The 25,593-nt window shown below is 40.6% G+C and overlaps 1 protein-coding gene across 15 annotated transcripts in view; it reads right to left on the bottom strand.

Moving 5' to 3' along the window:
* The window catches only part of Meis2 (Meis homeobox 2), a 226,222-nt gene that overhangs the window by 151,848 nt on the left and 48,781 nt on the right, over positions 1–25,593 (bottom strand). For all 15 annotated transcript variants that reach the window (XM_008825299.3, XM_008825308.3, XM_008825303.3 and 12 more), the window contains one exon: positions 5,772–5,917. In XM_008825299.3, coding sequence (XP_008823521.1) covers positions 5,772–5,917 — 146 coding nt within the window. The remainder of the gene's footprint in view (positions 1–5,771; positions 5,918–25,593) is intronic.

The following is a 25,593-nucleotide window of genomic DNA, read 5'->3' as shown; positions in this document are numbered from 1 at the left end:
AGCGGAATCCAACACCCTCTTCTGACCTCCGCGGCATTGCACGACACGGGTGCACTCACATGCATGCAGGCAATACACTCATAGACATAAAATGAAAATAATAAATAAAAAAAAAGAAGGCACAAAGTTGGGGAGTCAGGAGGTGGGAGGTGGATCTGTAAGGAGTTAAGGGGAGGAGTTAGGGATAAATATGATCAAAATACATTATATCAAATTCTCAAAGAATTAATAAAATATGTACTTTTTAAGGGTGAGGCATGGTTTCTCTGACTAGTTGTATCTAGGTTTTCTGTAGCAAAAGCTAGTGTCCTTATCTCATACAGTGCCAGGAAAGGATGTGGTAACATCAGCTGACCAGGCCCATTGGCCTTGCTATCATTCAACTAGATTAAACTAAAAATTATAGTAATTCTATATTAAGTATTTCCTGTAAGAATAAGACCTGAAATTCAGTGCTTTGACATATCTCATTTAAACCCTATAGTAACCCTATTAGGAGAGTCTAGAATTATCCCCATTCTACATATATGGAAATGTGACTCAGAGATGATAATATCTTAAGATCAAAATTTTACAGTGTGGATACTGGGCCCTGTGCTCTTACATGTTACTCCCTCATTTAAGGAAGGAAGCCATCTGGATCTGCCCACAATGAAGAGAAGTAATTAAAAGGCAAAATAATTGAAGTCTATCCCTTTTTTTTCCTCTCCTTCTAGGGTGTGTGTGTGTGTAGTGTAATGATAAACTTAAGGTGACTATGTTTACTGTCAGATGTCTCCATGAAACCACTAAAGAAGAGAAATACCTTCTCTAATGTAGCATGCAACTGTATTTACTAATAACTAGGGTGTATTGTCTCTGTAGGTCAATATACATTAAAGTATATTTTTGTTCCCAAACCAAGGCCTTTACAAAATCCCATATAATGCATGCCAACAGACAAAGAGTGAAATAAGTAATGAACAAGCCACAGACCTCACCCTTTCACTCACACTGAGACGGGATGAAGCATTTGGCAATTTGGCATAGACAAAGACTTGAGTGTCGGAACTTATAGTTTCAAGAAGAGTGCACGGTATGATGCCACATTTAAATAAAACTTGCCCCTGATTCAGTACACTATTTCTGAAAGAAGTCTCACATCTCCTGGGTAAGAGTTTTATCACTGTGTTTTCCAATAAGAAGATCCTTGGAAACTGTGATGAGCAAGCCAGGTCTTTGTGTGTGAACACTTCCTACTCCTTTTCCACAACTCAGGGAGTTCACAAAGGCGTCAAGTAAAGGTGCCAAAAAGCTTGACTGAGCACTTAAGGGCCTGGAGTGAGGTGCTTTTCATGGGTATAAACTGTCAGTCCAGGTATTATTTCTTGCTGTTTCTTTTTTAAGTATCTGCAAAGTCAAATAAAGGCGTTTGCCATGGCAGGCTTGTTTTTATGATGCCATGATCTTCATGTGTTAGCCAAAGGAATATGCTTTCCTAAGATGTCTCTGGGCTTGTTTGCCTGTTTGTTTTGGTCATTGGATGCTTCCCAGCAGAGTGGTCCTTCCATCTCTAGATTTCTTAGGGCCAAGAAGCCAGACACAGTCATGAACCAATGGAAGAAGAAAATGGGATGCACATTTTTGCTAAATGAAATTCCAAAAAGGAAAAAAATGCACATGGGTTTATTTCTGCAAAATTATTGAGCATTTTTAGAGGGCATCATTTTAAAGGATATTTTGGAGATTGTTAACTAGAAACTAAAAAATAATTCATTAGCTTCAGATTGGGCAAATTTAAAATGTTTGAACACGAAATTAATTTATCAAATAATTCAGTTTTCAAAATTCCACTTTGATTTTAGTTTAAGTATTTTCTTTAATAGAATCAATTTTCAGCCAACTGATTATCCCTCTCCCTAACCTTGGCAGTACATAGGAATTTAAGAGATTGTTTTAACTGTTACAGTTGCAGTAGAATTTGTTCTTCAGAGAAAACGGGAGGTTAATGATTTTTGTCATATTGCGACTGAGACTTAACAATTGCTACAGTTGGCCTTTGTTGAGTAGGGTTTTCCCTCTCGGCCTTTTGAGGTACTCAGAATGGGTGACAATAGCTTGCAGTTGAGAACACATGTAGAGAGACCCCTGTGGCTTATTGGAAAAAGTTGCTCCATGCTGGTTGGGTGTTTGGAAAAAAAAAAAAATACAACCAGAGTTCTTTTATGCTCTGCCGGTTAATGAATGCATGAATGTCAAAATGGGCCAATGGCCCATTCAGGGGGCAAAGCCTTAGCAGCCCCCTTCTTTAAGAACACATCCTGAGATGCAAAATACATTTGCTTAACAAATTAAAATAATGAGATAATTCAATTAGCTTCTTTTTTGAAGACAGAAAATAAAAAGGGTACATCAGGGATTATTGTAATACAAGAACAGGTCACACTGCACAAAAGGGAACAAACCAGTTTGAAATAACGTTAAAGAGACTAATAATGGAAGAGTGTGCATTGAATCACACACATGTGAAGAAATTTACATGAAATAATCATTTAGACCACATATACTTTTAGTGAGCTCCAGCCAACATTTCACTTTGAAAGTCGAAATTAATTAAATGACAGAGAAATATACAGGAGCATCTCTATTTCCAAGGGCTCCCTCATGCCTGTGAGTGCATGCAAGAAAAGAAGTCTAAATTAACATGTCACTAGTTAGGGGTCTCTATTCTTGGTTTCTGAGCTCAGAATTACAGCTGAGTAACTCTTTCAGCTCATTAAAGATTGGAAAGTAAAAGTTTTACAGGACCATCCTCATCAAAGTTCCTGGGCCTCTTCCCTGCAGTGGGGGCGAAGTGTGGATGGACAGGGGAAACATTTTCAAAGAGAAAGCCAGGGAGACTTTCTCTGAAAACCAAGGGAGGTGCAGAAAAGGCTTGGAGGGGAGCAGAGGGAATGATGGGAGACAAAGCCAGTGGGAGGAAGCGATGAAAAGGGATAAGTTGTGGAAGCAGGTCATGGGGAGGAGAAAAGAAGGCACTTACTGAGCAGTAAAAGGAAAAGAGGAAGGGAAGGGAAAGCCGGCCACAAGGCTGGGAGAGAGTGCTGCTCTCGTGAGTGTCCCAGGCAGAACCCAAATGCAGGAGTGCAGGAAAGGAGCCCACAGAGGCTGCACCGTGTCCTTCACATTTGAAAAGTGGAACAAAGAAAGATTCAGGGAATTTAATGGAGTTCACTGGGCATCAGACATTTCGAGGAAAACTGAAGTTGAAATGAAGTGCCCCTGATTTCCAGGCTCAGATTCTCTGGGTCTTTTTTCTAAGCATTCATTAAAAAATTTAGTTGGACAGAGAATTTTGCACAAAGCTATGTGTACATCTTACTAGATGAACATTCTTGGAGGTGAAGATAAGCTCTGATGATAGTTTGTCGCATAGACGATCCACATGTGCTAGGGAATCATGGGCAAGTGGCTGTAGTGCATGCTGGGATCTAAGTCATGACAGGACAAGGCAACAGGTCCCTCAAGAGCTCCTGACTCTTCCCATGGGCTTCTACTCCCGGATTGAGCAGAGAGCCTTCTCAGAAAAGCTAGAGGAGCAGGAAGCTTTCCAGACAAGTAAGGAAGACAACCCTCGGCTTCTCCATTACCCCCGCCACCACCCCCATCACCACCTTGACTTTGAGATTACTGATGGCAGACATGGTGAGATCTCCACGCAACTGCTAAAGCTGACAGGATAAGAGCAAAGCCATCTTTACGAGGTGGGAAGAACGCAGAGGTGGTGATTGGACAGCTCGGCTTGACCTTCATCTAGACGCCCCCCCCCCTCCTTTCTGAGTCTCAGTTTCCTCTTTGGTAAATAGAGCTGCCAGATGCTCTGAGGGTCTGCCATTCTACACACTGCTTTCCATGACAGAGAGTGTAATCCCATGTGTAGCTAAATGCTTGCCTGGAAATCAGCTGTGGAAATGTCTATGTCTGACCAAGAATGACCAAATGCAAAGGAACTCAAGAGGGAGCAAACCAACCAGGTGAGCTGGTCAGGATGCAGCAGCCCACCTGTTCAGGCGTCTCCCATCCTGCTCAGTGCTGCTGCTACTCTAACCAACAAACTGAGCTGGAAATGAGAATGCCCTCCCCTCACACTCACTCGACTTCCAAATTAAAAACATTTTACAGGTTAGTCAGTCTCCAGCTGAGGTGATGTAGCAAAGAACAGCTGTGAAGTAATTTTGATAATGATGAGAATAATAAGCACATGGTAAGGTTCAGGGCTTTGCTGTTGCAGCTCCAGTGCTCCTGAATAGATAAAAGTGATTAAATACTCCTGATTATCCCTGACCAATATGTAATGGATTTACAGCCCTTTCAATTAGTCAGTATTTGCTTAGGACTCATTATTTTGTCTTTGGTTAAGTAATCAACCAGAGACGCATGTTCTGTCTAATTCCTCTGAGCCAAGTCGGTGCAGGGCCCTGACCTTTGAAATGGCCGTAACTGGGAGGCAAGAATAACCACTACCACTGCAGTCTCGGTTCTCCCAGCTGATCCCAACACCACGGACCAGATCGATACACCTCAGTTTGCTACTAACATCCTTACATCAAAATGGCCGATTTAGGAATGTGAATCTATCACTTTTCCCTCCCCACCACTGCTCTACCCTTTGCCCTCTGTCACTCTGTGAGAAGAGCAGATCAGCAGCCAGCACCATAAATAAGACTGGAACCTTGTCCTGGACCCATGACACTGTAACTAATGTCATTCAGCATGACGACACACAGGTTGGATAACCAAAGACCTTCAGCATTCAGTGTGCTACTTACTCTGTTATTAAGCAGTGGTTTAAACAGAATGGCCTAAAAACAAATCTGGGGCAAGAAACGTCCTCTGAAATGTTAACCATTCTCTGAGAATCTCCAAATGGACAGTAAAATATAAGCATGCATAGTTCCTCTGTAAAAATATATTGTCACATTTTGTCATGAGAGTCTTAGAGTCAACAGTATATATTGACACATAAAACTGACTGCAAACAGGAGGATATAAATTGTTACTTTAAGGATGTTGCACATAGTTACTCCTTTCCCAGAAGTGAAAAGGGTTAGCTTTTAAGATAATGGATTAGAACAGCTAAAACAGAATCTTCAATTTCAGCCTTACAAACAAAGGCATTAGAGTGCCTATAACACTTCAGCATCTGCGTGTGTGTATGGTATGTGTGTGTGCACACATGTGCGTGTGTATGGGGTGTCTGGTGTACATGGCAGGCATGTCTGCAGACCGCTTCAGTGAGTAAAGTTGATCTGATACAGTGAGCTTGCGTATGCATGTGGCAAGATGCTGGTTTTGCTCCTGGAGGACACAGCTTTGGTCAACAGGATAATCAGCAATGTTTACGGATTCCTCAGCTCCTTATAGCTGTTTCCTTGATTGAAATCACATTTTCTGAAGTTGTTCTCATGTCCTGTAGCATAAATAAAATTTTGCTTACGTGTACACACCATTTTAAGTACTGTCACACACCATTTTAAGTACGGTCTGTTGCTGGCCTGTTAAGACAAAGCCTTGCTCTTTTCTAACGACGGTTCACAACGGTTAATAAAATTGCAACTGCTCTACTAGTTACCACATTTCAAGGAACAGAAAGCAAGCGACCTTATTTAAAAAGAATAACAAAAGGAACCGAAAACAAAACAAACAACAACCCGGTGTGAGACCATATGACTTGCTAGGAGAACTCAGCGAAACAACAACTTTTATTTTTAATCTCTTTCCTCTTGACTTACTGTGAGATGCTGGAAGAGCCACGCTCTCATGATATTCGTTGCTACTTTGGGGAAAATGCCTCTTTTCTTCTGGCGTTTCTTGTCCTTGTCCGGATCGTCATCATCACCTGTGCCAGGTGACGCTACACTGTTGTCTAACCCGTCGCCTAGTAGGAAGAAATGAGAATACATTAGAGAAAACATAACAGAGGGTGCCAACAACAATGCCAGGCTAATGACAAGCTCAGCTAAGCTTGTTGAAAGAAATCCATTAAGCGGGTATATTCTCTTTCATTAAAGTATAATTGGAGACACAAATATGTAAAAGACAAAATTAAACCAGGCCTCTTCAGATGTTAATTTTGTGTGTCTCACACTCGCCCATATCATTAATTCAATTATAACTGTGTACTTGACACAGTGCAGTAGCTCTTTGTCAATTACGGAACCCACTATGGGCAAACCGCTATGATAAAACCCATTTGGTGGAAATACATCCCTGCCCATAGTGAGCACAGACTGCCGGTGATCAAGTGAAATGTTCTGTCGTCTATATATTCTAGGCTGCATGCATAGGCGACAGAAACTGTGTCACTATTGCCTGCTCAGCCCCTCCCGCGACTGTCACCTCCTAAGCACACTCCTCCTAGGACACAGGGCCTGCATTTGCATGACATGAAAACTTTTAGCTCTTTGCACCACTGATCATTATCATGGGGGCGGGGGTGGAGAGAAAAAAAGATGTACATCAAGGTAGGGTGCTCACTTAATCAGAAGTTTCTATCAAGATCTTTCTCTTCTGTGCTTTTCTCTGGCATTAATTGTGCATTAGCAAAAATCATTTACTTTTAACAGTCATAGTTATTTTTTCTTGCCCTCCGGCAAAAATGCCTTGAAAGCCTGCCTGGAGGGCATCTAAATTATGTATCTGAAAAACTCTTCTGGCAAGGCATTTCAGGACCCCTACTTTCTTAAAATTCATACGAGCACGTCTTCCTGTTTTTGGGAAGGCATCAATCAAGAACAGCAATATATGCCATATCCCTACATTAATATTTGAACTAATAACTTTAAAAAAAGGAAAGAAACAAGATCCGACTTGTGGCATAATCAAATGCAAAATAAATGAAGAATACGGGGACAGCACTGGGGCTTTAGAGATGGCTGTGTTTTCCTTGCACATCATTAGCCTGGAGCCACACGAAAGAGGAAAACAGAGAAGTGCAGAGTTTGTGCTCCCTGCTGGTGTTTAAGAAGCCGGGGTCCTGGAAGGACATCTGGGAATTGCAGTGAGATGGGTTTTTTTTGTAATTTAAGAATAGACATTCATTAGCAGTAAATGCCATAAATCCCATGCTAAGTAAAAACCTTGTCCAAGAAAGCCTAAAACAATAAACTCTGTGCTCAGTGTAGCCTGAGCTGGGCACTCTGTAGCTGTCTCAGGAATGCAGTCGATCCACCAGTAAATCCCCAAGACCTGCTCCCTCCTCCCCACAGTGTTCACCCAGACTTCCTGTCCACTGGGTCACTCCTCCGAACTTCTGGTTCTGCTCTACAGCATCTTTGTATCTCTTCTTTGCTTTCTCTCCAAAAAAAAAAAAAAAAAACCCTCAACCTTCTTTGACCAGAGAAGCAGAAAAACCACAGCAAAGAGCTGGCAGATTAATTTTATTGACATTTCCATTTTCACTGCAATGCGATCCCCTCCATCACATAGAAGGGATGACCCTCACTATTTACAGACTGACAGGCCACTTCGTTACAGCCACCCTGCCCCAAGGCAAAGCAGCTCCCTTCCATCTGCCCAAACACTAGAGCATGACCCTGAAGTTGCTGTTCTCTTTTTCTTTGCCTTCTGTTATGATAAAAAAAAAAGGAGAGAGACAGATAGATACACACACACACATACACACACACACACACACACACACACACACAGAGACACAGACCTCCCCACCAAATAGTCAAAGAATGAATCTGTGTACAGGGAAACAAAAGACATTTGGCCTTTTGAATACTGGATATATAGAATCTAGTCTTCAGCCCCTCCACATTCATGTACATTTTGGGGTCATCTTCGAAGATACACACACCCACAGACACAGACACAGACAAACACACACACACTCTTGCACACACATCCAAGCCCACATGGGGACACAAGCACACGCTTTTCACCGTGCCAAAGAACTGCTGCAAGGCAAATTCTCACCTACACTAATAGCTTCTGACTGCTCCCTGGCAACCCCAGTATTTTCACCTGGGTGGATGTACCCTCCAAAATACAGACACTGAAGCCGTCTCATCAGTTGCTCGGGTGACACAGATGGAGAGTGGCTATTAGGAGCCAGGCAGTGGGCCTTGGGGATCTGAGGTGCTGTTCGGTAGCCTGAGGCAATTTTGAAAAGCAGTACCCGGAGATGAGGAAAAAAATCCTCATTGCTAGAGCAAGTTTGAAGTCAGTCAGTCTGTCTGTCTACACACCGGGGATAGAGATATCTTTGTCTCTTACTGTGAAGTCTCTGTGGCTATCCAAATGTACGTTTCAGATTATGTATGGAATAACTCTTCCTTCACTGTCTTCCAAATAGAAAAACACACTCTGTAAACAATGCCTGTGTGTATATATTTCTTCCTAAGCACATATGGTTTCTGTGTATATGTTTAAGCTGAAATTGTCAGGATTTTGTTAAAGTCTCATTTAGCTTTCTTTGATAGATTTTTGAATACACTTATTGCAAAAGGTTAATGGCTTAATTGAAGGAAGTTCAACGAAAAAAGGCATTTGCCTTTTGAACCCAATCAATGACCTTAAAAAAATGAGAGGCAGTGCTTCCACAGTGCATTTTCTCTTGTTTAAAAGCAAAGAAGGCTGATAACGCCCTCCGACTGTATGATTTCACCATGTTTAGCTCTGGAAAAAAAAATGTAGCTAGCACAAGCATCCTTTGATGACTGACTTAAATTGGAGAAAGAGGAGCATTACATGAATTTTAATGGAAAGCAGTCCATTTTGTAAAAATGTTATGAAATACTTCAATTTAAATCCATGTCTCAAATAATTATAAACAAAAATGTCTGATTTTATGTTAATAACTAGATACTAGATAGGAGAGTTTTTAAAATAAGTTTTCTCTTTAACAATTTCATACCCCTATATGGATAGGAGACTTTAATACTAGTGTTTACAGATCTAGAAAAAGGACTTTTCCTTTACCAAATACAACAATAAATACTGTCATTTTTCAATGGGCTATGAACCAAGTCAGCACAGAGTACTAACAACAGCAGAACAAAATTTTTTTAAAGATGTGCAGGTGATACTGGAGTTAACCACTGTCACACTGGGTATTGGTTTTTTGTTTGCTTCAAGGCTGTGTGGAAGAAGGTTGGAAATCTTTGGCATTTGCATCAGTTATGTTAATGTCCTGAAAAGTGGGTACACTGGCACAGTGTGTGTGGCTACAGGAGGTAGAGAAACAGAGCACAGGCATCAGCACCTGAAGTTAGGATTCAACACTGCAGAATCTTTGAGAAAAGAACTGTTTCTTGCTTTTCTTTGTCTTAGGCACAGAAGTCTATGCCTGACCACAGCAGGCATACCACCATGCTGGTGGGTGTGTGGTTATATGGTCTGTGAGCGTACTTAAGGACCTTTTCCTCTCTGACAATGGTCATACTAGGGAACTGCACCCCCAAAGCACCCACGGGCCATTCTCAGCACCAGTGGATTGCCTACATGCACACTCCCTTATAAACATGCCCACAACAGTGTTTCTTGGGAGACTGACCTCAGTACACACAAGGCCCACTTGAGTGGATGCACTGTAACCAGATTTTTAGCTCTGATGATGAAGAAAGGAAGAAATATTGGGCTCACTTCCTTTTGAAGGTTACTAATCTCTTGACTAAGGTCATGGTCTAAGTTTGGGGCAAGATGTGAAAATTAGTGGGATATAATGTGTGTGAACATGAGAAGAATACTCAAGGTCTGTGAACAGATAGACTACAAGGATAGCAAACTTGAAGGGAGACATAGACCCAAGGCCTCAGCCCAGAGTCATTGAAAGAAAACATCCTGGACCCAGAACATGCTTTTTTTTTTTTTCTTTTTTTTTGGTCTTTTTGAGACAGGGTCTCCCTATAGTCCCAGCTGTACTAGAACTCACTATGTAGACCAGGCTGGCCTTGAACTCATAGAGATCAGCCTGCTTCTGCCTCTCAAGTGCTGGGATTAAAGGCGTGCGCCACAATGCCGGGCTTTGGGAACATGCATTTTTAACAAGTTCTTTGGATTTCCTTATGCAGGAAGACTGACACTGGTTCTTTGTGTATGTGCGTACACGAGTTTGTGCATGTGCACACATGTGCATCTATGTGTGTAGTCAGAGGTCAGTGTTGGTGTCTTCCTCAATCACTCTCTGCCTTGGTTTTTCTTTCATTTCTTCTTAAAAATGTGCAATTTTTATTTATTTACTTATATCTATTGAGTGTATATGTATGTGTGTGTGTCTGTGTACATACTACTAAGTGTGTGTGTAGGTCAGAGGACAACCTGTGAGAGCTGGTTCTCTCCTTCTATCATGTGGATGCTGAGGGATGGGCTAGGTGGTAAGCCCCTTTACCTGCTGAGCCATCTCAAAGGCCCCACTTTTTCTTTTTCTTTTTCAATTCAATTAAATTATTTTGGGGGTATGTGCATATGTGGGGGAAGTGCAGGCATCCATGTGCAGGTGTGTGAGGATGTGTGTGAGGATGTTGGGTATCCTGCTCTATCACTCTCAGCCTTATTCTGTTAAGACAAAGGCTTAGAACTTAGAGCGAACTTAGAGTGAGCCTGGTGGCCAGCAAGTTCCAGCAATCTTCTTGTCCTTGCCCTCCACAGTATGGTGTGATAAGCACATATATCCATGCTGAGTTTTTACTTTGGTGCTAAGGATCTAAACACAGGTCCCACAGCAAGAGTTCTTACTCACTGAACCATCTCACCAGCTCCCACCTTATTTTTTGAGACAGGGTCTATCACTGAACCTAGAGCTTGTAGATTTGGCTAGACAAGCTCCAGGGATCCTCCTGTCTCTGCACTCTGCCTCCTTATCACTGAGATTACTGATGTGTGCTGCTGTGGGTGTTGGAAACTTGAATCTGTGTCTTTTTACTTGAGCAGCAAGTACTTTACCGGCTGAGAAATCTCAGCTCTGTGGCTCTGGTTCTTTAACTGGATCATCTAACTCGAGATGAGCTGCACTTAAGGAAGAGAAGATCCTTAAAAGTCTACTTTATTCCACGACTGGGGCAAGTGGTCATGGTGAGTGATTAGAATCACACCTGGCCTTCTACACTGCAGGAAAGCTCTGGGGTTCTGGCCATTATGACCATCTTGTGGCATGGTCAAATAGAACCAAATACTGGCTCTCAAAATAAAGATCAGCAGTTTAGGCATCAGTTAGGAAACAGGCAAAGTCTCAAATGCACCCAAGACATGCTGACTAGGAAGTGCTAGGCATGGGGCCCATCAGTCTGAGTGCTAGTAAGCCCTTCAAATGGTTCTGGTGCCCACTTCAGCTGCATATCTCAGAGAACAGCTCCTTAGGCTGCTAATCCTCCCTGTTGTCTAATCTCTGCATCCTCCTGCTGTTTCAAGACTCTGAAGTATTGTGAGAGTATTCTGGGTGGAGTCATACCCATGGTCTTGAGGAAGTCTCACAATCTTTCTTGAACTGAGCTGACTACACTCGGCACAGCAATGCTCAGGTCGATAGCTCCAGATGCAACCACCAGAAAGAGCCATGCAGACCATCAAATTATAGGATGCTGAATCCTGAGGTGCCTATAGATATGCCCATACCTATAGGTAGCTGAGCATTCAGTGAATCAAATGAGACATGGGCACACTCTGAAAGATCCTTTGATGATCCTACCGCAGAAAGTGCCATCCCTAAAATCCATGGTCCTAAGAACCACTCAAGTAAAGGACAGCATGTCCCTTCATTGGCATGTTTTATTCCCTTTAACCAAAAGTCAGTATCTGCATAGACATCCATTGAAAGGTTGGGAATAAAGGCATGATAAAAAAACAATGGTGATGTGTAATGATTTGTCTACCACTACACAGATGGGACTTCTCTTTGTTCCTTCCCCCATGCCCTAAGAAATAAATTTAATTCAGTGATCTAAGACCACAAGGTTAACTCCTTGCCCAAGATTCTCCAGTTCTCTGTGGTCAATGACAAACTAGAGTTGAAGCATGGATCCTTCAAGACCAGTCAGGATTATGGGCATTCCTATAATCATATGAACTAACTTTTACTTTCCTAAGCATTACCTTGTCTGACCCCTCTTAGCAACCACAGATTCAAGAAAGCCTGAGTCTACAGAAAAAGGTCCAACTCCAGAGAAAGGATTAGTTTTGGGACACAGCAGTTGGGACTGTGCAAGCGCTGGTCCAGGTTGGTCACAAATGGGCATACTTTTCTCCTCAAGCTAATCAGGGCCCATGAAGGATTCATATATCATCAAGGTAGAGTCAGGATTTTTGTGATGGGTTTTTTTTTTCAGGTCTCAGTATAGGTCCTGACAAGGTCATCATCCAGAGATGCTACCCATTGAAGACCCTCCCTGACCATTCAGCCAGCATCTCATGGCTTTCCATGCACCACCACACAGTACAATTAAACATGTCATGGAATTGTGATTAAAATGATATCGCTTCCTTGAAAGGCATAACTTAAAATATTTTATTTATTAATTTTATTTTATGTGTATGAGTGTTTTGCCTGCATGTATGTAAGTGCACCCATGTCATGCGATGCCCAAGGAGGTCAGAAGAGGATGTCGGATCCTGTGGAACTGGAATTATGGACAGTTGTTAGCTACCAGGTGGGTGCTGAGAATCGATGACATTTGATATTTCAAACAACAACCATCTAGAACCAACCTCTCAATCACAGATCTTCAGAGAAACAATTAAGATGGTAAAATGTTGGTTAAGAATGTTTTAACCACTTTTGGGTAAGTTGATGGCATATTCTTTAATCATTTTAGACCAAGTTTAATAGTTAAATACATTTGTGCAAGATAGATGGTAAATAATTAAAGAATGATAGCTCATCTGAAAGAGCAAGGCCTTTTCTCCTCTTTGAGTAAAAGAAACTTGCTGTACTTACCATTACTTTCCATTTTGTTTTAATTTTCTTTGCTGTTATTTTTTTGTTCTACTTCTTCTACTTTTTATTTTTTTTCAAATTTTATACAATATATTTTGATCGTATTTAGATCCCCTCTCCCCATGTATACCTCCCCTTACTATCTCCCACCCAATTTCATGTACTCTACACACACATACACACACACACACACACACACACACACACACACACACACACGTATATATGCCTAGAGTTAGTTTGTGTCCCCAAATGTCTTTCAGTGAGGGTCCATCAACAGGAGCCTGGTTAACCTACTGAGAATCACACCCTTGAAAGATAATTATCTCTTCCCCTCCCACCAGTCATTGGTTGCCAATAGTTACTCAGGTAGAGTTCAGATTTCTTACTTACTTCCCATGTCCATGCTAGGATTTTGACTGGCTTGAGCTTATGTGGATCTTGTGCATGCTGCCCCCATTGCTGTGAGTTCATATGAGTAACTGATCACCTTTCTGGAAAACTCTGTTTCCCTGTGCTCATCCACAATATCTGACTCTTACAATCTACCTACCCCCTGTCCTGCAATGGTCACTGAGCCTTGGGAGGCAGAAGTTTGATGTAGGGGCCCCATTCAGGGGTAAGCAGACTGCAGCCTCTTACTCTCTACATGTTGGCCAGCTGTGGTTCTCTGTGTTAATCACCATTTGCTGCATAAGGACTCTTTTCTGCTTAGAGTTGAGAGATGCATTAATCAGGGCAAGTCTGGGGGAATGTGCAGATCTGGGGCAGGCAAGGATTTCAGCGACCCAAGGAAGCCAGAGAGCTAGGGTGGCACGGCACTTGTAAGTCTCAGGAATGGGAACTCAGGACTGTAGGTCTCTTCTGATTTGTTTTGAGACAAGGTCTAACCTAGCCAGGCTGGCCTTGAATTTGCCATGCTTCTGAGGATGATCTTAAATTACTGATCCTCCTGTTGCTACCTCCAGGTGCTGGGATAATAGGCATAAACCATGAAGACCAATCTATACAGTGCTAGGGGTGGAACCCAGAACTTCCTGTACACTACACATGCACTCTACCAACTGAGCTACATTCACAGCCCTATTCACTAGTACTTTTGTTTTGTGTAATCTGCATTCATTAATTTCATACATATAGAGATAGATGATAGGCAGATAGTTAAATAATAAAGATAGATAGATATAGACAGGTAGATGACAAAGACATAGAGACACAGATAAATGATCGAGCTAGATGAATACAGATAGATGACAGAAGTAGACAGAGAGATGATAGATTAAATATCTTCTAAACATCCCATTTCTAATAGCTAGTTCATAACATGTAGATGCTGATACAGGATGTATATGATTACAAACATACATGTTTGTAATGTTTATATATGTACATAAACTGAAGTTTAGTTTTACAAAATAGTTCACCAATTTGTATAAAAGTGTCAAGTTGTTTGAAGATGAACTGAATTTTGCCTGTAGCACAGACGTTTGCGTGTACATCACACATTTACACAGTTCCTACAACATTTCTATTAAACAGGCATTTTCAACATCAGTCCTCCCATAACAGGAAATGCCAACCCCTCTGCTTCATCAACACTTGTCACTTTCATTATCTTCATCCCCACAAAGTAATCTCACAGTGTTGCAATCTGCACTTAATCTTCACACACAAAAAGAAATGAATGAAATAATTATTGCTATCTACTCCATTTCACAGAGAAGAAAACTAAGGTTCAAAGAAGTTATTTGTCAAAAATCCAGAGAAAGTAGCAGAGACAAGCACTTGGCCTTCAAAGCTCATGTCCTTCTTCTTCCCCTCATGCTGGAACAGCAAGAGACAGGATTCGTCTAGATTCTGGATCAGCTCTCAGCTCTAAGCAATTCAACTCAAAGAGACAGGCCCAGGAGAGCCATCTTTATGTCAGAATGAGAGATTATGTGACAGAACATTTAGAAATAAACACGAGGGCAGTGAGATGGATTATGGGTACAGGGGCCTGATGCCAAGCCTGATTACTGGAGTTCGATCTCCAGAACCCACAGGGTAGAAGGAAAGAACTGACTTCCACAAATTGTCCTTTGACACCCACACTCATGCTGTGGTGCACATTTGCTCCCATACATACAATTTTGAAAAACTTAATAAAAAATATTTTAAAGGAAATCAGCATGATCCAGGAAATAAATAGATACATATTTTCACAGAGACACAACTATCAGCAGGGCATGGAGGCAAGTCCCAGCACTTGGGAGGCAGAGACAGGCAGATCTATGAATTTGAGGCCAGCTTGGTCTATACAGCAAATTCCAGGTCAGTCAGGGCTATACTGCGAGACCCTGTTTAAAACAAAACAAAACAAAACAAAACAGCCCCAAGAGTGTCTGTTATTGATAAGGTCATTCTTGTTCCCTATAGATCCAAAGTTCAAATCAAACATGATTTTGAAACAGGAAAATCAGCTGAATTTTCACATCTTTTTGTAGTCAAGGAATCTTCCAGAATTCTAGACCTTTCTCCTTCTGTGTAGCTGGGAATGCCCTTTCTCCTCATTTTTACTTCCTCCCCCAGTTTCTATTATTCTTTGCCAGAAAACTCCTATTCAACCATCAGGCCCTAGTGAAAAAGAAATCTCTTTTGTAAAGTTTTCCCTAGATCCTGTTACCAAATTGGGGTACTGTATTCGTGACTCCAGCAGTGATTTGTACTGCTGTTTATCATTTACTTCTGTTTTCAATTTGTGTTTTCAAAAATGTGTATTCCTGAGTATTTTTACATAGAACCTGTGCTTTACTTATTTCTTAAGCCAAGCCCTGGCTCCAGGCGAACAGTCAAACATTAGTGAACTAACAAACCAGTAACAAAGGCCTATAGACAGCGTTTTTGAACCCATTGAGATTATTCACTGTTTTGAAGAAAATTACCCACCAGGGAGACTCAGTGGGTTCCTCTGTCTACCTTCCCTACCCTGTGGACACTGGGCTACTCCAGGCTCTGTTCGGCATGATGTGGGAATATGGTTGGTTCTCCCTGGAGAGGGTGTGGCAGGACACGTGCCATGGATTGTGTGTAGAGAAGATGGTACTTTATCCCCAATCTGCCCTATTCCATTGGCAGAGAGGGAGGTACCCATTGCCTGGGCCAGCACTTTGAGTTAACAGAAGCCCCACAACTAAAAAGAAAGCACCGTGCAGCACCTGATTGCTACGCAGTATTTTGTGGACTAGTGTTCTTTCACTTCATGATTCCTTTTCTCTCTTAATATAGTACTTAGAAAACAGGATTAAAACATACTAACAGTCAAAAGATATTTTCTCACTGTGGCTGTCAGGGGGTCATTCCAGGAGTTTAATTTGGGGCCCCCCACTGAGAAAATTGTACAGGGATTTCAAATAAAGAGAAAGAGAAGTAACTTCTATCTAGTTCTGTTTCTGAAAATAACCTTGCAAAGCTTGCTTTCCAAAAACCATCCACAAAGTCAATGTTTTTTCCACAAAGGGATTTACTTTTCTTTTTTTCTTTCTCCTTTCTTTTTCTTTCTTTCTTTCTTTCTTTCTTTCTTTCTTTCTTTCTTTCTCTCTTTCTTTTCTTTCTTTTTTTTTTAACATCAGGACAGTTGGGGAGTAGGTGTGTATACCCAGAAATGCAGAAAAAACCAGGGCGCAGTGAGACCTGCTAATTACTGATCTCTTTCACTCTCCTGCTGGGCTTAACCGTCTAGACACGTTCAAGTAAAAAAATTTCTGTGATTTTTCAAGTGACTAGTTCACTGGCCCTCGAGCAGGGAGGGTAAAATGCTTCCGTTTACACGCAACATCTACTAACTGTGTGGGTTTTCCAACATTAAAGAGAGGACAGTGACCCTGGCCACCTTTTTTACACTCAAAAGAGCACTGAAAAAACAAGTCTTCATCGGCTTACCTCGGCTTCCTTGGTCCTGAACACCCCCTCACCCCCCTCTGGGGGGGCAAGCAGAAAGGGAAAGAAAGAGAGCGGATTTTATGGTCCTTTCTCTTCAACTTCTCAGGCGGTATAAGCAGCATTTAGCAAATTCAGCCCCAAATGGCTCCAGAAGCTGAGGGCTGCTGGGCACATTCTTTGTTATACCATCTCTATTTACACAGGATTTACTGGGGCTCTCGGTTGAAGAGAGGAAAGCACTTCCATCTCCCTACTGGCTTGCCCTGGCTTGTGGCAGTGTGGTAAGGCCAGCCATTGGGGGACACAGGATGGGACCCAGAAGTATAACATGGAGAGACTGACTGACTTCTCAGAAGCCATCCTGAGATACCCCTGGCTAGACACAGAGTGGGGCTGCAGGGATGGCCCAACTTTTCCACCGCGGAGGCCTGGTTCCAGCCAAGGCTCTGCAAATGCTCATCCAGGGTCAAATAGCGCACACTTTAAAATATACATCTATAGGATAGAATGGGAAGTGGTGGGTGAGGAAAAAAGTCAGACTGCAGCTTGGATGAAAACCACTTCACCCACTGGTTGGAAAAATAAAGTGTAAAAACAGACAGATGGACACATATGTAAATGTGGCTGTGTTTTAGGCTTTAGCTGGCAACGTGAGTGTCGTAGTATAGTTTTGCACGCCTGTATTTTCCATAGCATGTTGAATCCTGTTAGCTGTTGAACAGAAACATCCTCATACTAGTCCTTGACCAAATCAGTCCCCTCAATTTACCCGGTAGGAGCCATAAAAGGACTTTGTTTATTGACTGGGACTTGCTAATCCTTATAGCAAAAGGGAAGGGAAGCTGGCAACATGCTTGGTCTGTTCTTCACTTCATGTGGTTCTTCTCATTTGAAATGTATATATTTCATTCATTCTCCTCTGACATATATAGATGTGTATATATGTATGCATATATATAGTTCAAGTTACAAATTTTAGAATGTTTTAAGAAAGAATATCTATTCTCCTAAGTCTCCCACAGAATGCTCTAGAGGATCCTGCCTGAATCCACTGGGACACATGCTCCTCTGCCATTATAACTCAGCAGATTGCTGAATCTCTGTGGTGTAGGATAAAACATGGACTTGCTATTCCGCCACCTGATAAGCACATAGGAAAGTGCAGAGTACGTTCTGGAGTTATTCACAGTACGTCATAATAAAGCTCTTCTGGGCACGCTAATGATTCATTTTTAGTGACCTCTCAAACGCCCCTTTCCACAGTTAACACTCGGATTTTATTAAGGTAGGAAGCAGGGACAAGTGTCCACTCGGGTCCCAGCTCTCAAATTGGACTCTACATGTATTGTACTACCTTCAGCTGAAGCTGTTGTAATGTTCGCTGGCTTCCCTAGCGTGGCATTTCAGCTAACAGAGTTCACAACCTTTCAGCCCTAAACGCAGAGGGCAGCTATCTTCCAGTCATCCTAGGAATGTGCCAGATACCATCTCCCTCCTCTGATACAAAGAACCAGATTGAGAGACCACAGATCAAGCCGATCCAACAGCCCAGAATGCTCCTCTCTGAAGTTAATCTTTGAACTAGTAAATGTTATAATTAGGAGCCCTGAGGTTGGGCTGGGGCTGCCCATTGAAATAAGGACCCTGAAAGAGAAAGTAGGAGTGAATCAAGCCTCCTTCACCTAATAGTTTGACATGAGGAGCATGGTGTTTATGGAAAATTATACAAAAACGAGGTGCTATGATCTATGGGTCTCTTCCCCCCATCTCACACAGAAGAAAAAAGGTGGTTAGGGGAGACATGGCTTCCCAATTTCCCTTAGCCATGTTTCAGTACAAATTGTGAAATTATGCAAATAACAATTTTGGCACCTTTGCTAGAGGAAAACATTATTAAATTTATGCTCTAAGTATTTTGTCTGCTTTAGTAATTACTCTCATGTAACTGTAAATATAAATAGCTGTTATTCTGTTTAAATTTTTAATCATGCAAAATATTGTCACACAAAATGTCCTTCTGTTGCAGTCTAACTGGGATTTTCTTTTTTAAAACACCCATATTTAACTGAAGTGGACTATATTTAGCATTGCAAAGTGTTTTAGTGAAGATAGCTGGCTAACATCTCAGAACCAACAGGTCTTTTGTGGGAAGATACGGCCTTTATATTTGCAGAAAAAGAATTTCCTACAAAAAAATCCACTAACATAAAATGCATTTCAAACACTTTCTACTCACAATAGACTATAATCTGCTCCCAAGAATGTATAAACTACATCAGACATATATGTTATAAGCCGGACATGGTGGCATGTGCCTTAATCCCAGTATTTGGGAGGCAGAGGCAGGTGGATCTCAGTGAGATCGAGGCTAGCCTGATCTACATAGCGAGTTCTGGGCCAGCTACAGCACAGGGAAATCCTGTCTCAAAAACAAGCAAACAAAGGAATATGTTACAGCATAACTACAAGGCTTATTGTTACTTTTAGCATATTGTGATATTAAACATTAAATGTCAACCAATAATAAAATTGTTTAGAATCCCTGAAAAGCCAGGCTCTACCCATAGCAAAAATTATTGCATTCCACTTTTACAGTGTCTGCTTTTTTTAGCATATTTGCTACAGAAAACAAAATCAGGGATAGTACTTTATAACATAATGCAATTGACAAGTTTGTATTTTTTAGGTCACATTTCTCTGTGGATGTACATCAGCACAAACCAGTTTAAGGAGCAGAATAACAAATGGCCTTTAAAATATTATCTCCCCCAATTACTGTAAGTGAAAATAACATAATATTTTCATGAAAGTACAACTTTAAAACCGATATCATTAAATATTTTCCCAAACTCCCACAATAACTTTTATGTCCAGAGAAAAGATAACCAGCTCTGTAATAACAATGTTTCCTAAGACAGTTATATCACTCTGTCTAGCAACATTTCTTGTAGGAAGGTTTTAGGAAGCTAGACAGCTACATGGAGAAGAAAAATGGTAAACGAAGCACTGATAACTCGGTGAGTACTTATGTATCTATTTGTTTATATTTAAAATCTTTCTTTATTTGTATGTATGTCTGTGTGTGGGGATGGGGGCAGTGTTCATGGAGACCAGATCCCCTGGAGCTAGCAAATGTGAGTTATCCAACAGAGTTGCCAGGAACCAAACTTGGATCTTCTGCAAAAGCAGCAAGCACTCTTAATCACAGAGCCATCTCTCCAGCCCATTATTTATTTAATTTTTAAGACAGAACCTTAAAGGGGTAGTGGCTCATGCTTTAATCCTAGCATTCTGGAAGCAGAGGCAGGTGGATCTCTGTGAGTTCCAGGCAAGTCAGGGTCACACAGTGAGACCTTATCTCAAAAACGAAACAGAAGACAGAGTCTTCCAGTGTATATTAGGATGGTCCCAACCTCTAAATGTGTGATCTTCCTGCCTCAGCCTTCCAATTGCTGGAGGTTTCCTCTACCATGCCTGATAGGTGAATGCTTTAAAAATTATCAAGCTTAAAGCATATTCATTATTAGAAAGTTATAGTTTGCATATATTTTCAGAGAACAATTTCACACGGGAGTTTCCTAATCCAACGATTACTTGTTGTTTAAGTGTATATGTTAAATCCTTAATATTTTTAAAGTAGTAATTATGTATCTAGACATCCCATTTATGTTTGGTGGTCTACTTACATTCAGCACTATGAATACAAGCAGATACAGTTGTATAATGAAATGAAAATGGATATACATGGTATTTATGTAATAGCTCCAGGGAAATAAATAATGTATCTGCTTAATAAGAATAATCTAAGATCATACAAGTTGATTAATCTTCATATGGCCTATATACTAAAGAACCACAGACACAGGGCCTTTAAAAGTACTTTAAATGGAAAATAACTGCTAATGGGTATGGAGTTCCTTTTGGGGTGGCAACAATTCTAAAATTAATCATGTTAATGGTTGTATAACTCTATGAAGACTAAGAAACATCAGGTTGTACCTTTCTCATGGGTGATTTGTATACTATGTGAAGTACATCTCAAAAACTGTAATAGATGATAAAAGGGGTAGAGTGTACACTCACAATACAGTCAATCATCCTGAAAGAAATACTCAAGCTTACTTAGTACTTGATCTTGAACATATCCATGATTTTTTTCCAAATTGCTTTAAAAAATGTGATTTTAAGAGCACTTACTAACGTCATCTTAGCACCTTACATATGGACAAACATATGTACTTGAAACACTTGGGATGGAGTTTATATTGTTTACACTACAAAGATATGCATTACCAAAAATAGATGGACTTTAACGTTAAAATTAATTATTTTTCTCTCTCAACTATATCATATCACAGGCAAATTCTAGAATAAATTATTTTCTCTTCCAAAGCTTAAACTCAAAATGATTACAGAAGTGTTCCACAAACAGACACATACACACCCTCATCCCTACCTGACTACTCCTACATTTTCTACATAATTATTGTAAGGTCTTTCAAGTCAAGGCCATATATTTTCTTTTTTTCTCTCTCCATCATTCTTAGAACTTTGCTTAATGTTCTAGATGTAGTTTTGCCCACACTTTTAATGAATAATATAGAAGAATAGTTCATTTCCTGAAATATGGTTATGAATTTTCTAGGTTTATATGTAACATTTGGAGACATACGCTATCTGGAATATCATTCTCTGAAAGTTCAAAATTGACTGCAAGATTGGTTAATTATAAGTTTCAAAGCATGATCCTGTAAGACACCGCCATGGACAATCAACTATTAAAATAAGCAACAAGGCGTGTAGAAAGACCCAGCATTTGGAACGATACCCCACTGACTTGATTCACCTTTTTTTTCGAAATTTGTGGCTCCATTTTACCATTGGGCAGGTGACTTGCTTCGTCCCCTGGGAACTCACTCCTGATGCAGTCTGTGTCCATCCACCACCCTCCCCAGGTAAACATAGAGACACACACCCTGTGACAAAGAGCTGCTGGAATGGAAAAAGCACAAGGTGTACTGTTCGTGAATTTCCAGACACACTCTTACAGGTTGTGAGCCTGAGTCTTCAATGGCTGGCCAGCTCTCCAGCCCTAGGCCCACTTCTTACTGGTTGAATATGACATTAATTTAAGAGATTTAGCCTTCAAACCTCAGTTTCTCCATCTATAAATTGGGAAAAATTACCCATACTTGACAGGTTAATTGTGAAAATCAAGTAATATTTTATGAGTAAAAAAATACCTATTTATGAACCCTCTACTGCCTAACAGGTGCTGTACATTTAATAACGAACTTGAGGACCTTACATGACATCTCTCTCACACAGTACCTGACACATCAGTAAATGACAATTCTATCCTTGAAATGAAAACAATATGTGTAGATAAGTAAAATGTGTTGTATCCACACACTGAAATACTGTTCAACAGCAGACAGGAATGGACTACTGAAACATGCAAGTTTCACATCTCAAGGTCATTATGCTAAGGGAAAGAAGCCAAACAGAGGCAACAAAAGACCCCTTCATCATTTCAGATATATTAAATTCTAGAAAGTGCAAACAAATGCTTAATGACCAAAAGCATATCAGAAGCAGCTGGGTCAAATGGAAGGACAGACTACAAAGGGAAACAAGGAAAGTCTGCAGAAGTGATGGGACTGCCCAGTATGTTGGTATAGTGCTGCTTCCTCAAGCATATACAATGACTAAAACTCATTAAACTGTCCATTGTAAGTGGATGCAATTTTGGTATGGAAATTATACCCCAGTAAAGTTGATAAAAATAATGCTAAGCAAATTATAGTAATGTCTCAAAAAATAACTGTTGTTTGACATCATACAAATTTTAGGTGGAGGTGAAGCCTGAGATACACAGAGGTAAGAGTGGGGATCCTGCAGTTACTGTGGCAAAGTTCTGAAAGGTTGGAATGGTTGGATGCAGCATTTGAAAGATACTGTGCGGAGAGTCCAGTCATTAACCTGTTGATTCATTCCCAAGTTTCTTTAATTCATGAAGATATAAACTGAGGGGCTGGAGAGATGGCTGAGGTTAAGAGCACTGATTGCTCTAGCAGAGGGCCGGGGTTCGACTCCCAGCACACACATGGCAGCTACAAACCATCCTAAACTCCAGTTCCAGGGGAATCTGAAGCCCTCTTCTGTCCTCCGCGGCACTGCATGACATGGGTGCGCTCACATACATGCAGGCAATACACTCATACACACAAAATAAAAAAATTTTTAAAAGATATAAATTGAATACTCAGAAGGTACTTTCCAGATCTTGATGAAAATAATATTTCTCCATTGGGCATCTCTCATGTTAAATAACTACTCATGTTAAAAAATATATTAACAACATTTTTCAAGGTAACAAAATAATCTTTATTCACTATTTTCTTTTAAATCCTTTGGAGGAGTTCATTATTAACTCAATCCTCCTAAGCATAAGAAGACCACACCCCTGTCTTCAGTTAGCTCCTGAGACTAAAAGGTAAAGATGGATGGGAACTAGCCTACATGGAGGGTCTAGTATGAGTCAGGTATATAAGGTGCCACCACATGCTCAGGATGGTCAGTTTGATGTTGCAAGATTTATAAGAAACTTCCCTTAAGTCACAGGTTGAGTAGGTAGGTAACACAGCTAGATTGTGAACTCAAGTCTGGGCTGTCCACCCTACCACAAGGCCTCTATACCCACACAAAATAAAATTCAAGATTTAAATAAAGTACAATGCAGAGAGACGTGTGGCTTGTGACTTTAGCCTGGGCAATGCAATTGCTTACTGATACCGGAAGACACCCAAGTGACTCACCTGACTTTTGAGATGTTTGATATTTGCCTTATGTCAGATAATCAAATAAAGTGTGATTTTTTTTCCTTTCTTCTGTTATTTACTTTAAAGTCCCATTCACTGAAAAACTATAGATAGTCACTATCAGTTGAAAAACACCTTCGCTTAAGGAAAAAAAATGGCCTCATTCATATCTGAAATGGCACAGAAGATTGTTCTTCTTCGTTTGCTGTATTACATGCCTGGACTGAAGTGATGACGAAAAGCGAGGCTGTCAGCCTATCACATATAAAAGGAAAGTTCTCACCCACTGGCCAGGAAGTTGCTCACCCACTGCTCTCTTAGTAGGTCTATTCATACACCTGTGGAAACCAGCCTATGAGAGGCCTAACATCCCTGCAGAGAGATCAATCTGAGTGCCACCAATCACAATGCAGTCTAGCCTTCCTGTGCTGAGCCAGCACATTTCCGGATCTTGATCACACTAGGCTAGGGAGTCATTCTTCTCAGTGATAAAGTCGGCGAATGCACTCTTGAGAAGATAACAAATTAAAAACCAGCTGACTCAACACCATTGGAGTGAAGAATTCACTGCTGACCCAGTATAACACAATTCCTGCCACCAGTCAGTAATCACAGAAGAGGGGCCAGCTAGTTTTTGCCATTGCAAAGCTTCCTGACAGAAGGTCTTCCCAACTTTAAACGATAACTGTTCGATTTACATCATGACATTCCACTAAACCTGGTCATGACTTTCTCCATTATTTATATCCCAAGTCTTACTATGTGTGAAATTTCAAAGACTGTCAATCAAATTTGGAATTCTCAAAAGTGCTGTATTGTTTAAATGACCAGAAATAGGAACAAAACTATAAAAACCTAAAGGGTTATTTCATTTTGAAAAAATATTTTATGCCTATGAAGTTTTCACACAAAAATATTCAGCTTTTCTAAAGTTGATACGTTACTCTTGAAAAAAGTGCTGTACATCACTGTACATCAACCATAACATATGAGAAAAATACTTAGCAGACTGATTCCTGGGAGGCTCATATCACAGCTTTAAAATGTATGGTCTTGAGTAAAATACCTTATATTTATATAATGATTTTTCAGCTTGCAGATTATCTTTCTCAATAACTGATTACCATGACAAAAGATACAGACCACACATCATCATACCCATTTAACAGATAAGGGCAAGTGAGGTAAAAGTAGCTTTGGCTTCTTGCCCTATCTGAAGCACTCCTTATTTCTTATGTTCTCTGAATATTATTTGGCTGAATGACCTGAAATGGGTAGCATGTGACTATTTTTGATCCACCCAAATAGCAATTTCACAAAGCAATATTTTCAACTTCATTATCTATTATAATATGTGGAAAAGATCCTGTTCATAGGATTCAGTAAAAGACAGCATTCTTGTCAATTCATTTTTCAGACTTCAACAATAGTAATTAGCATTGAGAAATGATTAGCACATATTCTATTATGTGCCTCTGGAGGAATTTCTACTCTAAATGTTTTCTATAATAAAAACAGCATTAATATAAAATAATATTTATTGAGCGCTTATGTTCCTCGTCCAGACACTCTGCCAACACTTTATATGAATAACTGCATCTAATTCTTGTCATTCTATCAGGATTGATTTTTATTATACTCACGAAGAAACTGAGGCTTAAAGAGCTTAAGCAACTTGTTCAAGGTCACAGCAGTAATAGGCGGGGCCATGAGGCCCTGTTTCAGAACACATAGTAGGGCTTGGGAGACGGCTCAGTCAGTAAAGTGCCTGTCATCTAATCATGACGACCTGAGTTCAGGTCCCCAGCCTTCACATAAAAAGCTGGGTGCCCTGGGACAGGATGAGGGAGTGGCAGTGACAGGTGGGTTTCTAAAGTTTACTGGCCAGTCAGCCAGCCAGCCAGTCAGTGAGCTCTGGGTTAAGTGAGAGATCCT

The sequence above is a fragment of the Nannospalax galili genome, unplaced genomic scaffold, assembly GCF_000622305.1.
Source record: "Nannospalax galili isolate Female #2095 unplaced genomic scaffold, S.galili_v1.0 scaffold629, whole genome shotgun sequence".
NCBI classification, from domain to species: domain Eukaryota; kingdom Metazoa; phylum Chordata; class Mammalia; order Rodentia; family Spalacidae; genus Nannospalax; species Nannospalax galili.
The sequence above is the reverse complement of the archived record's forward strand: the minus strand, read 5'-3'. Positions and strand labels throughout refer to the sequence as shown.